Source organism: Pseudopipra pipra, chromosome W (assembly GCF_036250125.1).
Source record: "Pseudopipra pipra isolate bDixPip1 chromosome W, bDixPip1.hap1, whole genome shotgun sequence".
Taxonomy (NCBI): domain Eukaryota; kingdom Metazoa; phylum Chordata; class Aves; order Passeriformes; family Pipridae; genus Pseudopipra; species Pseudopipra pipra.
In genome coordinates, this window is record NC_087580.1 from 50,011,192 (window position 1) to 50,026,458 (window position 15,267).

Genomic DNA, 15,267 nt, shown 5'->3' on the forward strand with positions numbered 1-15,267 from the left:
ATGCCATAGCTGAACCAGTGTTTAACAATAAGGGGAAATTTTAGCAAAGCAAAAGGAATGAGATGTTACGTACCATTTTCAATACTTCAGCACTTCTTGACTACCAAAGTAGCAACCTTCCTTGAACTACTAATGTAGCAATTAACATGAGCCAAACTGATCATGAAAATTTAAAAAACCATGCTAAATTCATACTAAATTGCATTACTCCAGGAAAAGCTTCCTTCACTGCTTATACAGGAAGAGCACTAAGATGATGTTTAGGCTCAGAACACTCTCTAAAGGGGACTCGATGGCATACTAAATTAGATTTCAAGCCTAAGGGTATTTGTAAACTGTAGTGTTTCCTTAGGAAATGGCTTTAGGACATCTGACAATCCCAGTGGGGAAGAAAAAGAACAATTTTGCTTCATCAACCACAGAGCTAGCACATTCTTCTCTCTGGTTGCAAACCTCCTGGCACTCATTCAGAAATTCACTAGCATTCCTCAGACAAAACCAGTATTTTGAGGAACCAATTAAGAACTCAATGTAACAATTTGTTCTTGTAGACTGAGGAGACATATTACTTTAAAAAGGTACACGGAAGGCAGGAATTTTAACAACACATCTTCATACAAGTGCAACTTCATTTCAATTTAATATATATAAACTAAAAATGTTGACCCCATACTGTCATTGTTGGGATGGACACCACACTGGGATTTTATGCAGAAAAGCCTCTATTTCATACAAACATTGTTAATTTATAGTCTCCCCTAGCCAGTGTGTTTCACCACCATTGGTGCCCTTACTACATAAACATGTCAAGATTGGTTGCTCTATAGCTTCTGCAACTCATGGTGACTCAGTAGTTTAGGATGTCCGGCTGCCTCTGTGGTTCAGTAGTTCCATCTTCTTTGTTTATCTTCTTCTCACTTCGATGTTCACATTCCTTTACAACCTGGCAGCTGCAACCGCTCAAACTCAAGGCCCAAGCTGTCCACAGCCCAGTCGCCTCCCACAATTCCTCCTCTTTTTGTTTTTAAACTGAAAAACAAAGGCCTGGGAGAAATTCTGACCAATCACTCGTTGAACACAGGACATCAAACAGGGAACACATAATAAAATGCACAAAACTCTGAATAATGTTACAATGACTATCTTTCCAAATCTAGCTCTAACATTAAAAACATTTAACCAATCAAAAAGGACTATCAAACATTTGTTAGATATCTAAATTAAACAACCATGGATTAATATAAAACATGTTTACTTAAACAACTTACTTAACTTATTCGCATTATTCTCTATCAGAAATTAGTCTTATTTAAGTTATCCTTTTAACACTTTATTAAAACTGACTTAAACGTAAATGGTTTTGAACTAAAACTTAATAACTTGATGACTTTAGGGTTTGTGCTCTTTAACTTTTGCCTAAGGGTGTTTCTAAAATAGGGTTTGTTCTTGAGAGCTTTTATCCAATCTAAAAACACTTCTGCAAATGGAACTTCATTCAATTTAGGGTTATGTGTTTTCTGTTATTTATTTAAGGGTGTTTGTGTATTTGTGAGCAAAACCAAAACATACACACACACAAACTCTCACAGTGGCCACTGTCAAACATACTTTCACACAGACATACTTCTGAGTTTCATGTCACTGTTTTTTACGAACTAAGAAATTATCATTCTTGTGTTTTGCCCTCAGATGAGTAAGATCTAATTATGCATTTCTTGTTTTTATGAAAGTATAACTTGGAAAACATGAACGTATTTCTGCTTCATGTTCAATTCAAAACCCAAATACATACAAACATTCTTATAGTTTAAAGATAAATATATACTCCTTTTAAAGCAAAACCACACACTTCCCCCTGCTTTTAGATTTCAAAGAAAGCCTGTCAGTAGTCACTACAAAAACTTTAAAAACTCTACTTCTCCATTACGTTTATGCATATATCTTAAAACAATTTTGGCTATTTAGGCAAGCAACTTCAAGAAACAGTTATTAAGACCATCTCATGAACCTGTCTTTCCTCACTCCCCCCTCCTTTTTTTTTTTTTTTTCCAGGAGTCTGTCTTAACATCATCTTCTTTTTCACTTTTTCTTTCAAATGTTTTTGGAGGGTTGTCAACTAATAGAAAAAAAACAATTAATCTCAATTTATACAAGATGGTTGTTTCAGGGATGAAGTTCTTGTTTATCAGTGTTTGCATCATCTAATTAAGCACAAATACATTCCCACCCCATGGTCTGTGGTTGGACCATGCCATTGTTGAACAACTTAAACAGCATATTGATGAAAAACAAGGAAAAGAACATAAAATATTCACAACAAATGAATAATAGCAAAAGTGTAGATGATAATATCTTTGTAATCATATCTAGTGAAGAGATCGGAATAGGTTCTAGCTGTTCTTGCTTCGTTGGGTCAGCTAGGGTCACCTGCATGCTATGCTGTGGTTGTGGGTAATCATAATCTTTTTGCAGTCAGTATACAGGGGGTCAGCATCCTACTTTTGAACATAGACTGAGTCTCCAAGTTGGAACAGATGAATAGGAGTGCTTAATCTCACAGGTCCGGACTACAGAATGAATCTGTGGAATTTCTGCAAAGTAGAGCTTAGACTATTAAACAATTTTCACAAAAGAACTTCAAACTTCAGAATTTTTGTAACTTGGCTATATGAGGCTTCATAGTATGAAATGGTTGGCTGCCAGTTACTAATAAAAGGCTACAGAGAATCATGTAGAACAAAGCAGGTAGTGTGATATAATCAGGCACAGGGCATTGTCACTGTTTGTGTTAAATGCTCAAAGCCCGTGTGCTGTGAAGAACCCAAGAGCATTAAGAGCATGAAGAAAAATATCCAGGGCATGATCAAAATTCACTCAATGAAGGCATTCAGTAAAGCAGTGCACAAGTTAGACAAAGCACTCAAACAAACCATCATGCTATGATGTTAGCAGTCTATCAAAAGATTGCAGGCATGATGTGAGCTAGGGCCTATGGGGGGAGGGGGGGAGGGGGACTGTCCGAAAAACATCAACCCTTCATTTACAGCCTTGCTAACTAGCCACTTTCTTGCTTTCTAGCACTGTTGGGCTCTTCTATGAGGCTCAGAACTTCATGCATTGTTATTTATAATCTTGTGTGGATTTGTAAACTAAAAGGTTTCTTTCATATGTTGTAGCAGTCAGAGAGGAGAGAGAGATATTCCAAACAATTCTTGCCACTCGCTATAAAACTATTGGGACAAAACATATACAAACAATACCAATTTTCATGAAAGACAATAGAAATATAATATCAATAACTATAGTATTGTCTGGTAATTTGACAGTATTTTTCAACCTATACTAGCAATCCACTCCTTTAAAGTTTTTCTAGTTTGGATATGATATAGAATTTTGAGTTTGTTTTCAAATTCCAGCCAAATTCATAACACAAATTCGATCATATTATGACCTTCTATATTGGAGCTAAACGCAAGTTTTAATTTTAACTCTGATTCTTGCTTACCAGCAATACAACACAGAAGAATAAGTTAAAATACATTGTTGGTGCACTAATCTAAGAAGCAAAGACCTTCTTAGCTCTGGTAATATTTGTTAGGGCAAGAGACCTGCTACACAAGAAAGAAAAAAACAATGCATTTTGTTCTTCAAGATACATGGCCTGCACTGAATGGCCAATGCATGGCTGTGGTTGCTGCCCTGATTAATACAAAATAACAAAAGCAATTAGAACAGTTTCCTCAATTTACTGTATCTTGCATCATCCTCCCAGCTTCTGGCCAAGCTCGCTGGAGCCACAGATTGGCTCCTCAATTCATGAGAATTACTAATGACAGATTGAGAATGAATACATTTGTGATTATTTTCATTAAGTGTAATATTATTTTTAACCTTTTTTTCTTTAAATCTCCACTGTGGCATGTGAGTGAGGTTTCAGTTTGCAGTGTTTCGCCTCTCCTCCCCCTGTCCTGTAGGCAGGGAGATTCAAAGCAAGACAGGAGAGGTTTTTGGATTTCTTGCCCTCTCCTCCCAGACTGCAAGGCAAGATAATTTCTTTCTCTAACCAGAAGGTTGCAAAGTTGCAGTTTCTATAAAGCAGGAGGGTTCCACCCCCTCCCCAGCTCCGAGAAACTGGTATTTTAAACTTTCTTGGGTTTGGCTGGGGGAGGTATAAGCCTCCCGCTTGGTTGCTAAGCAACAAACTATCTCTATTGTGTCAACACACCTTTATCTTTCCCCCTGCTAAGGCTGAATTTCGCAAGGGGGGTTTTTTACCTTTCTTTTTCTTTTCTCCCCTGGCAAAAACTTTGTCAGGGGTTTGCTTGTTGCCAAAATTCTGCTTTTTTCTGCTGAATATGATATTTCGGCAGAAGGTTTTTACAGGGGTAAGATACAACTAAGAATAAGGCATTTCACCAAAACTTTCACACAAAGATCCATTCCTCGGGAACCTCCTAAAACTTTCTGCATATCTGTTTTTAGTAAAACACAATTCTTTGGTTTTAAGTTACCCACAAGCGATTAAAAGGAGTAATGAGAGAGAGACTTTGTTTCTCTTTCCTGATCACTCACGTACAGAGTCTCTGCGGGCCCCCTCCCGAGCTTGTCCCCCATCCCCTTTCTCTAAAGTTATCAAAATCAAAGTTATAGATACTTAAATTATTAAATGGGTCTAATGGTTTCACTGCTGTGCATTTACTCTGCAGAAGATTCATGCATTTAAATTCTCTTCACTTCTCTCTCTTCCCCCGCATTCAAGTTCTCCCCCTCTGCCATGCCGTAGTTCTGTTGGCATGCATGAGGGCTTGGAGACCTTTTATCTTATGCTGCCGCAGCCAGCATCGGGTCCTCGCCGCCCTCCGTATCCTCCGCATGGCAGCTTGGCCCCGATCCGGCGGGGCGGCCCCCGGCCCCGGCGCGCGGCCCCGGCGCCGGCACGCCGGACTCAGGCAGCAGGTTGAGCAATCCCAAAGCGAATTCCTATGCTCCTGCGTCCATCTGAGGCACCTCTCCCGTGTGGCAGGAAAATGGACACCTTGTGAACAATCCATATTGCTAGCTCTGAGGAACAGTAGGCCTCACTTGACATAACTTTGGAGGTTATTAAAAGAATAGTTTATAGTTACAAACTGTGTGAAACTCTGTGTGTTTATACTTGCAAGTTGTGTGAAAACTGTATATTTATAGTTGTAAGTTATGGGAGAACTGTGTTTATAGTTGAAAGTTGTGGGAAACTGGAGATAAAGAGAAAATTGGAAAGTCCTGGGAAAGTCCCTAAAGGCGGATCAATAGGAGGGACTTTGGGCGGCACGAATGACATCAGGACGCGTGGACAGAACATCGGGACCAATGAGCTAAAGGCATGAGACGCGTGCACAGACTGAGCTATCCAATCGCTTTGTTGTAATCACGTACCCGGAAAAAGCTAACTGTATTAAAGCTAACTCATTTAAATAATAAATGGGACATCGTTCGATCACATTGATCGTCTGTGCGGTGTTTCGGAACTCCTGCCGTCCATACTCCCGGACCCTCATCCCTGGGTTTTAACAGTTACTAACAAACTCATGCGCGCTTTTCCACACACACACACAAACCCCAACACACACACTCACACACACTAGCACGGTACCGTTAGCAACACTGTGAGCTCACAACGACACATTGGACACACAACACAATTAACACAAGAGTTAACAAAAATATGGTAAGGCAGGTACGCTATCTAACCTGCTCCCCCTCTCAACGAGAAGTAGCATTTCTACGGGGCTGCTCCATTCCTGTTTCCCTCTGGGGCCGCTCCATTCCTGGTTTTTTTCTTGCACTGCTGCCGCCAGGCTGCTCTCTTGCCGGCTCTCAGGCGCTCTTGCCTTACTCGCGCGGCGCTGCCTCGCTCTGCTCTGCCACGCCGTTAGGGTCTTCCGGCCATAGTGGCTCTCTGGTGTTCGTCTGCATCACGACTCCGCACGGGGTGGCGGCGGCCACGGTTCGAAATCACACAGTTCGGTCGGTGCAGTGTGTGCCGGGCAGTGATGCACTCCCCCCTTCAGCAGGGCGACTGCTGGGCCGAAAAAGTCTCGTAGTAGCGGCGGGGGAGGGGGGGGGGCTTCTTCTTTCACTGCCTCCGGGGATGACTTACTAAGTTTTTCTTAATTTTCTGGCTTGGAGGGAGGTGACCTTTTAGAAGCGCGATCTTTTAAAGTTTTAAAGAGAGTTCGCCACAGTTTCAGAATGCTGGCAGCCTGCTTGAGAGGCTCAGTGGCTGCATCAAGCACTGTGACAACAGGTTTCTCCTTCATGGCTATCTGCACCCCCATTATTTATTGTTCCCAGCAGCTCACCTTCTTCCAGGTGTCGATAAGGTAAGTCCAGACCTCTGGGTCTCAGGTCCGTCGTCTTTATAGTTTTGCTGGGCTCCGTGGAGCTCCGCTGCTCCACGGACTCTTCTCAATGGCTCACCTATCCAGGTGTCTTGCGTCTGGCCAGCCTGGCAACTCCCCGTTGCTTTCAAGCTTCATAGAGCTCTGTCCCCACCGTACATCACCCCACAGTTCAAACTCTCTCTCTAGGAGATCACTTCAACGCAATATCACGTCGGCATCACCAAATGTCCTTGTCGGGACGGACACCACACTGGGATTTCATGCAGAAAAGCCTCTATTTCATACAAACATTGTTATAGTCTCCCCTAGCCAGCGTGTTTCACCACCATTGGTGCCCTTACTACATAAACATGTCAAGATTGGTTGCTTTATAGCTTCTGCAACTCACGGTGACTCAGCAGTTTAGGATGTCCAGCTGCCTCTGTGGTTCAGTAGTTCCATCTTCTTTGTTTATCTTCTTCTCACTTCGATGTTCACATTTCTTTACAACCTGGCAGCTGCAACCGCTCAAACTCAAGGCCCAAGCTGTCCACAGCCCAGTCGCCTCCCACACCATACAAGTAATATGCTGATTTCACAGTAATATTTGAACTAAAAAGTTGAAGAAACTGGATGCTGACAAGCTTCCCCCCAGGTGGTACTTCAACACTAATCAATAAACTTCATTAAATCAGAACCCTTAAAGCTTCCTTAAATTTATGTTTTGCTTCACATTTTCTAGCCAAAAAGCTTCCCGAGCCCTCCAGCTAGGTACCCTGCCAAAAGCATAAAGAAACAATACATTCCTGTTTAGATCTCCCCTTGCTTTGTAAACAATCAGATAAAGACATATAATAATGTACTACATCATTTATATAGACTAACATTTTTTCAAACACCATTTTTTTTGTCCCACTTTACTGAATGGAGTGATCTAATCCCAGCAGTTAGAATTTCTAGTTACCTTATTTGGAACTCTCTAACAGAAACCTCCCTTTTCAATAAAAATACAGCACAAGAGTCACGCTTTCTAGAGTAAAATGTAAGTTTGACAGAGTCTGGAAAAAGTTACCAATTGCTTCCATGTAGCACATCAATATGTCAACCTTTTTGAAATATCTCACAGTATAGCCATGTCCAGTAGCAAGAAACAGCACATTGTCTGTTTTTCTTCATACAAATTCATCAGTTTCTCAGTGTTCAGCTACAGAGCTAAGTAGTGCTTGCTGGGCTAACCACTCGAGAATCAGAAACACTCTTCTGGGTCTAACAGAGACACAGTGTCAGAGATTAAGTTAATTCATCCAGCACTAGCTGGATGATTTTTTTTGTTGATACCAAATACCAAAGCCATGAATACACACAAGTGATGATGCAGATTACAAAAGATTTGATTTGATGCCCAGTTGTCAACACCTAACACCGCCAACACAGCTGTCACTACTTGACATGCAAGACTAAATGAATCATCTTCTAATAGTAAAGCTTCAAGCTGAAATCTAGTCAATCTATCCAGACCTCAGTATCTCCTGAATTGCAACACTTGTGTTATAAATATGATGATAGAATCACAGAATCAACTAGGTTGGAAAAGACCTCTGAGATCATCGAGTCCAACCTATGATCGAACACTACCTTGTCAACTAGACCATGGCACTGAGTGCCACATCCATTCTTTTCTTAAACACCTCCAGGGATGGTGACTCCACCACCTCCCTGGGGAGCCCATTCCAATGCCCAATCACTCTTTCTGTGTAGAATTTTTTTCTAATGTAGGAATAGATATGTTTCCAGAAGAATTCGTAACAGGAAGTTAGAACTCGTTTCACTAGGAAGGCTTTCTGCCTAGGTGATGGCTGTTTCTCAAAGGCAGTTTCAAATGTTTCTCCCTCCTTCCCCCTCCTCCCCCCCCCCTCCCCTGTCACAGCAAGAAAAGTTCTCAGCCTTACTTTCCTTGCTCTGGTATGCAGAGAAATAAAATGTTTGCAGACATGTACATGTACAAGGACTCCTTGGGTCAGAGAGAGTGGGGGAGGAGAGAGAGAAGATACAAAAAGCCTTTTGCCCCTGGGGCCTGATGCGTGCACCATCAAAAAAGTGGTCCTTGCATCTGAAATAAATCTTTTTCTTAATCCTTCCACTGCCGTGGCATTCTTGGGAAGAATATTTGCATATGTTTACCTTACATTTTTGGTGTAGAATCAGCAGATCCCCAGAATAATCATGCAGTGGTTGTGGAGAAGATCAAGGACTGGGGGGGCTGTGTCAATGACCCCCATGTTGTCAGATGGCCGGACAACGACCCTTGGGGCCCTGTGGCTGCCTTTTTCGGGATGATGACTCCCCATGACACCTGGCTCAAAGTGAGGTCTGTGACAGAGGCTGGCCTACAAATGATTGAGGCAGTTCCACATTTACTGCCGTGGGGTCCAGCATGTAAATCTGCTTGGGTGCTGGCAGGCCAGGTGGGATGGTTTCTGCTGACCAGACTCAGAGCCCTTGACCAGGAGATTGTGGCCTTGAGGGGCCAAGTGGCATCCCTGGAAGTGCAGGTGGGTGATCTGAGGTGGGTGTGAAGCTTGGAGCGGGCAGTGTTGGCGGCTCATGAACAGCACAGTTGGGAGCTGCAATGGCTTTTGCACCGTGTCCCACATTGCTGATATATAGCCAATGGAACAGGCGAAGGGGCGGGCTCCGCAGAGCTCTCCAGTGCTGTGTTACCTTGGTGTTGAGGGGTCCTGGCTTTCCTGTATTGATGGGGTGTGCTGACCCCCTGGAAAGTTTTGTTTCAAATGTTCTGTTAGAAAGATGGTTATCTATGGGTTTCTCATTTCGGTCCGGGGGGGGGGGAGGCTAACACCAGCGCTTGGCTGACAGGTAGTGATGCCTTGGTCATTCCTGCAGATTTTATTAAGCCTGCTCAAAGTTCATATAGTGTTTGGGGGGCAGCTGTTGTGTATAACACTGGGGGCACAGTCCCCCATTTGCTCCTAGCTGCGATATCAGCTGTATTTACCTCACCACCTGCTGATGCAGGGTGGGTGCAAGGCCCTGCTAGCTTATACAGCTTCTTGGGGTACTGGAGAACCTTGGCTTCGCCCCTGGCAGCTTTACTGAGTGGCCTGCTAGGGTTGGCCGGAATGACAGCTGTTTGGCTGTGGGCCAAACACTGGCAAGGGGCTTTGTATCATTGTAGACTGGCATTCATGGCATCTGCACGATTGTATTTTCTTGTATTTGAAGGAATTATGTGACCCTTGGAGGATGTTATGGGGGGTCAGTAGGTTTGCTCCTTGGCAGATGCCTGCCTTGACAGCCCCCCCCCCCCTTCTGTCGGGAATACTTCTGATGCATTCTTTGATAACATTTGCTTCTCAAGTTTCCTGTGTTTCAGGTGTTTTCCACAAGCCCCGGGGCCTTCTCCAGGAGGGGAGGGGATCAACCTGTGTTTTGGGCTTTGGGCTTGCACTCCAATTGACTTCCCGCTGAGCACAACTGACACAGAGCACCTGTGATGTATGCACCTGAGTACTTTCCCAGTCCAGTTGCTGCCTTCTGCCTCACTGCTATGTGTGCTGTTCGAGCCTAATGGCTTGTACTGGTCCCACATAACTGCCAAACTGGCTGCGTTGAGACAGACTCTGACATCAGCAGGACTCCATATGACGGTTAAGGCACCTTGCTGCCTGAATGGTTTAATACCACAGCAGAAGGACTGAGACATTTGCCTCCATGTGCCTTTTTACACTGTTACGTTCTATGTTTTGGATCCTGGTGAGGCAGCCTTCCTAAGCGAAGGGGTGGAGTGCAGGAATAGATATATTTCCAAAAGAATTTGTATCTGCCTAGGTGATGGCTCTTTCTCAAAGGCTGTTTCAATGCTTTCCCCTCTCCCCCCCGCCCTTCCCCCCCGCCACAGCAAGAAAAGTTCTCAGCCTTGCTCTCTGGTATGCAGAGAGATAAAATGTTTTCAGACATGTACATGTACAAGGCCTCCTTGGGCCAGAGAGAGTGGGGGAGGAGAGAGAGAAGATACAAAAAGCCTTGGAGGAGGAGGGGCTTTGCCTTTTGCCCCTGGGGCCCAATGCGTGCAACATCATAAAAAGTGGTCCTTGCATCTGAAATAAACCTTTTTATTAATCCTTCCACTGCCTTGGTATTCTTGTTAAACATACCTGTGTATATTTACTTTACACTAATGTCCAACCTAAACCTCCCCTGGCGCAGCTTAAGACTGTGCCCTCTTGTCCTGTTGCTAGTTGCCTGGGAGAAGAGACCGACCCCTACCTTGCTACAACCTCCTTTCATGTGGTTGTAGAGAGTGATGAGGTCTCCTCTGAGCCTCTTCTTCTCCAGGCTAAACAACCCCAGCTCCCTTAGCCACTCCTCATAGGACTTGTGCTCCAGACCCTTCACCAGCCTCATTGCCCTTCTTAGGACATGCTCCAGTACCTCAACATCCTTCCTAAACTGAGGGAATGACTCGGGGAAAACAGCAATTAAGAGGACTACTTCCTAGCCCTTGCCACTAGTCTTCCACATTCAGTATAGCCTACCATCCCTGCTGCATTAACATCCCTTGATGTAACTACAAAACAACATTTTCCCCAAACGCTCACTGCTGTTTCTCTTCTTCACCATGGTACTTTCTGGTACAACATATTGGGAGAAGGAGGGGTGGGTGCATGTATTTTTGTGGCACTTTTAGAATTGGAAGTTAATTTACGAGCAAACTTTTTATCATATATCTATTTAATAGTCTGATAATTTGCACCCGGCTCGGCAAATCATTGGCGGATCAGTGCTCAATTCAGTCCAGCAGTTTAATTACCTAGGTAGCCTCATCTCCTCGGATGGTAAGATTGACGGAGAGGTTAGCAAAGGCATATAGTGCCTTTGGAAATCTTCATAAAAGATCAGTGTTTACAGAGCCATAGTGCTGTCTACTCTCTTATATGGATTTGAATCATGGGTCATCTATTGCCACCACCTGCGTCTCCTAGAACGCTTCCATCAACGCTGTCTCCGTTCAATCCTAAACATCCACTGGTCAGATTATGTGACTAACACATCTGTTCTAGAACAAGTAGCAGTCACAAGTATTGAGGCCATGTTGATGAGAACACAGCTGCGATGGGCAGGGCACGTCTCAAGGATGAAGGACCACCGCCTCCCTAAGATCTTGCTTTATGGTGAACTTGCCACTGGCTGCCGCATGAGAGGAGCCCCAAAGAGAAGATACAAGGACTCCCTGAAACAACATCTCAGCCTTGGCCATATTGATCAATATAACTGGTCTACTCTGGCCTCCAATCGGGAGGTCTGGAGACACACTATCTATAACGCTGCTGATGCCTTTGAGAAAGCACGCAGGATCACCCTTGAGGAGAAAAGGCAACGCAGAAAGAATCGTGCCTTGCAGAATTTACCTCCTAAGGAGTCTTTCTGCTGTGCCTTTTGCAATCGGACATGCCTGTCTCATATTGGCCTTTTTAGCCACCAGCACGCTTGTGACAAACGTGGGTAGAGACCTTTCCCAAATCTTCCTTCGCGAAGCCCAGCCATGATAATTTACTGTGTGCCAAAACACTTAACCTAAAAGAATAAAGCATATTTCATATGCTAGAACCAAAGACAGAACAAGCTTTTTATCAAGAGACGGGAACTTGTTATGATTTTCAGCATGCTATTTGGAGGGAAAAAAGTTCCCAAGTGGTGAAATAAAATACAAGTTTTTAACTACTGCAAACAGGTCTAATATAAATTAAATTATTACTTACCAAAATCTACTCTTGTTAGTATGCACTGCATTGGATGGTCAGTTGTATGCCTCGTTGTCGTTGCACCACTCTCATAACAAGTTGCACACAAATCGTAATCGTAGCAAATTAAACACTTGTATCTGCGACCTCGAAAATTTCCTTTTAAACATGCGTCACAGCTGACACCTGTGAACAAAGAAAATTGCTTGAAAACAATTATTTCACATTGGTTTAATGATACAGATTTGTTGCTATGGCCCGAAAGGAATTCAACCAAGAAGCTTTTATGGAGTTTATGCACAATAAGACTCAATTTTAAGCATATTTATATCTTCAAAAAGGCAATAATCATCCGAAGTGAAAGTCAAACTCAAAGTAAAATAAAAAACCAGTCAAGCACTCAAAATGATAATTTGTTAGGATATAAATTCTTTTTAATCACTTTTTTCCACTGTTTGAAAGCTTGGTTCAAAACACTCTTGAGGTTAAAATAGTAGTTTGTGAAAAAAACAAAACAAAGAAAAAGTCCACAGCAGACCATCCCACAAGTCACACAAAACCACACACCACCACCACCACCACCATATAACACCACCTCTCCCTGGATTTTGTGTTTATTTTTATACTTTTTCATAGTTAAATTCTGAAGAATGCCACAACCATTTTTCACAACATAAACATATCTGAGAGCAGAAATTTATGTCTTCTATTTTGAAGTACAGAACAACTTTGAATACATCTTAATTTTACATTGCATCATCTCTTCAGCTTCTTCCTTTTGTTCAATCAGTCACACTGCCTGGGTCAGGAAAAAGCTTCATTGTCTTCTAAAGGTTTTTGCAATTTTCTTTATTTCAGTTCTCTGCTGTTAATTTAGATAAGGGCAAAGGAAGCATCATCAAGGCCCACAAAAACTTCCTTTGCTTGCAATAGTAAATTAAAGGCCTTCATGACAATAACTAGTGTGTACAACATGCGATATTTTGATCAAAGTCCTCTTTTATGATCAATTTAAAAAAGCTTTTCTTAGTTCAGTGCAAATGCAGAAAATGTCCTAGAAACAATGTTATTGGAAGAAAGCACCAACATTGACTCCAAGAGGATTAGTAGAGAAAGATCATCAAGATCTCAAAACTGCAAATATCCCAATGGTCATTTCCTAATTATAAACATTATTATCAGATAAAAATCTAGTATTAACACAAGTCACCACTACTACCCATGATGTCAGGTCCAGAGAACAAAATTAAATTACATAGAATTCTCACAACATCTCTCCAAGCCAGTATTTCTTCATATCATTCTAAAATACCATGTTTTCATTTTGATAACCTAACAGCAGGTGGCATAACATACTACTTTCATACCCTTTAATGTAACAGGAGAGAAAAGCATCAAGAAAAAAAATCCTCATAAATTCAGCTCTGTTTTTTTAACCCATACATTTCGTTAATTAAAATTTTAGGAGTTTGCCTCTCTGCACCTTAAAAACAAAAAAATATAACCCCCCCCAAAACACTGAAAGATAACAGAATGACAAACTGAACGGAATGCATCCTTTGAGGAAAAACACACACTTGTGAGGGGTTCAATTATAGGCAGGGAACAAAGAGAACAAACGAATAAAAAAGTTGTGAAAAGAATTCAGCTTTGTCATGAAGTTCTGATTTACATGATGGGATGGTGACTTTTTAAAAGCTTTTAAAATTATTTCCTATTCAATGGAAACTGTTTTCCTGCACCTTCTTCAGAATGGCCTTATGGAAATTATCACAAAAGAGAAATAATCTGGCTTATTTTTAAATAAAGTTTTTGATGCATTTTACTTTGAAAATAGCAAGGAGACTTTTTAAGTTTTTCTACTGTCAATTACCAATACATAAATATACATGTAGACTGATTAACAGGCCCAAATAATGACATTTATACCACTGTACCCTCACCTCACTATCAGAATAACTGGGGCTATCAAGTTTAATTAAAAAACTTGTTGCTCATGGATAAAAATATGCTTGCTTTTTAATGCAACAATATTCCACTAAAGGGTAGTATTAAGCTAAAAGCCTAAAGATTTTTTACTCATTATACCTTTTAATCATAGAATCATAGAATCATAGAATCATAGAATCATAGAATCATAGAATCAGAGGGGTTGGAAAGGACCTCCAAGATCATCAAGTCCAACCCTTGATCCACTACCACCACAGTTGCTAGACCATGGCACTAAGTGCCACATCCAGCCTCATCTTAGAAACCTCCAGGGACGGAGAATCCACCACTTCCCTGGGCAGCCCATTCCAATGCCTGATTACCCTCTCTGTAAAGAATTTCTTTCTAATATCTAACCTAAACCTCCCCTGGCGCAGTTTAAGGCCATGCCCTCTTGTCCTACTGCTGATTGCCTGGGAGAAGAGGCCAACCCCCACCTGCCTACAACCTCCTCTCAGGTAGTTGCAGAGAGTGATGAGGTCTCCCCTGAGCCTTCTCTTCTGAAGGCTAAACAACCCCAGCTCCCTCAGCCTCTCCTCATAGGACTTGTGTTCAAGTCCCTTCACAAGCCTTGTTGCCCTCCTCTGCACCTGCTCCAGCACCTCAACATCTTTCCTGAACTGAGGGGCCCAGGACTGGACACAGTACTCCAAGTGAGGCCTCACCAGCGCTGAGTACAGGGGAAGAATCACTTCCCTGGTCTTGCTGGCCACACTGTTCCTGATACAGGCCAGGATGCCATTGGCCTTCTTGGCCACCTGGGCACACTGCTGGCTCATGTTCAGCTTCCTGTCAATCCAAACTCCCAGGTCCCTTTCTGCCTGGCTGCTCTCCAGCCACTCTGTCCCCAGCCTGTAGCAATGCAGTGGGTTGTTGTGGCCAAAGTGCAGGACCCGGCACTTGGCCTTGTTGAACCTCATCCCGTTGGAACCAGCCCAACTCTCCAGCCTATCCAGGTCCCTCTGCAGAGCCCTCCTGCCTTCCAGCAGGTCGACACTCCCTCCCAACTTGGTGTCATCTGCGAATTTGCTAATGATGGACTCAATCCCCTCATCTAAATCATCGATAAAGATATTAAACAGAACTGGGCCCAACACTGATCCTTGGGGGACACCACTGGTGATCAAACCTCATTCCTAAAGCCATTTTCAACA

At 42.7% G+C, this 15,267-nt stretch overlaps 1 protein-coding gene across 1 annotated transcript in view; it reads right to left on the reverse strand.

Annotated features, from left to right (window-relative positions):
* LOC135405097 (E3 ubiquitin-protein ligase KCMF1-like) overlaps positions 1 to 15,267 on the reverse strand; it is a 63,836-nt gene that overhangs the window by 19,391 nt on the left and 29,178 nt on the right. Inside the window, exon 2 of the mRNA XM_064639809.1 lies at positions 12,143 to 12,310. Coding sequence (XP_064495879.1) covers positions 12,143 to 12,310 — 168 coding nt within the window. The remainder of the gene's footprint in view (positions 1 to 12,142; positions 12,311 to 15,267) is intronic.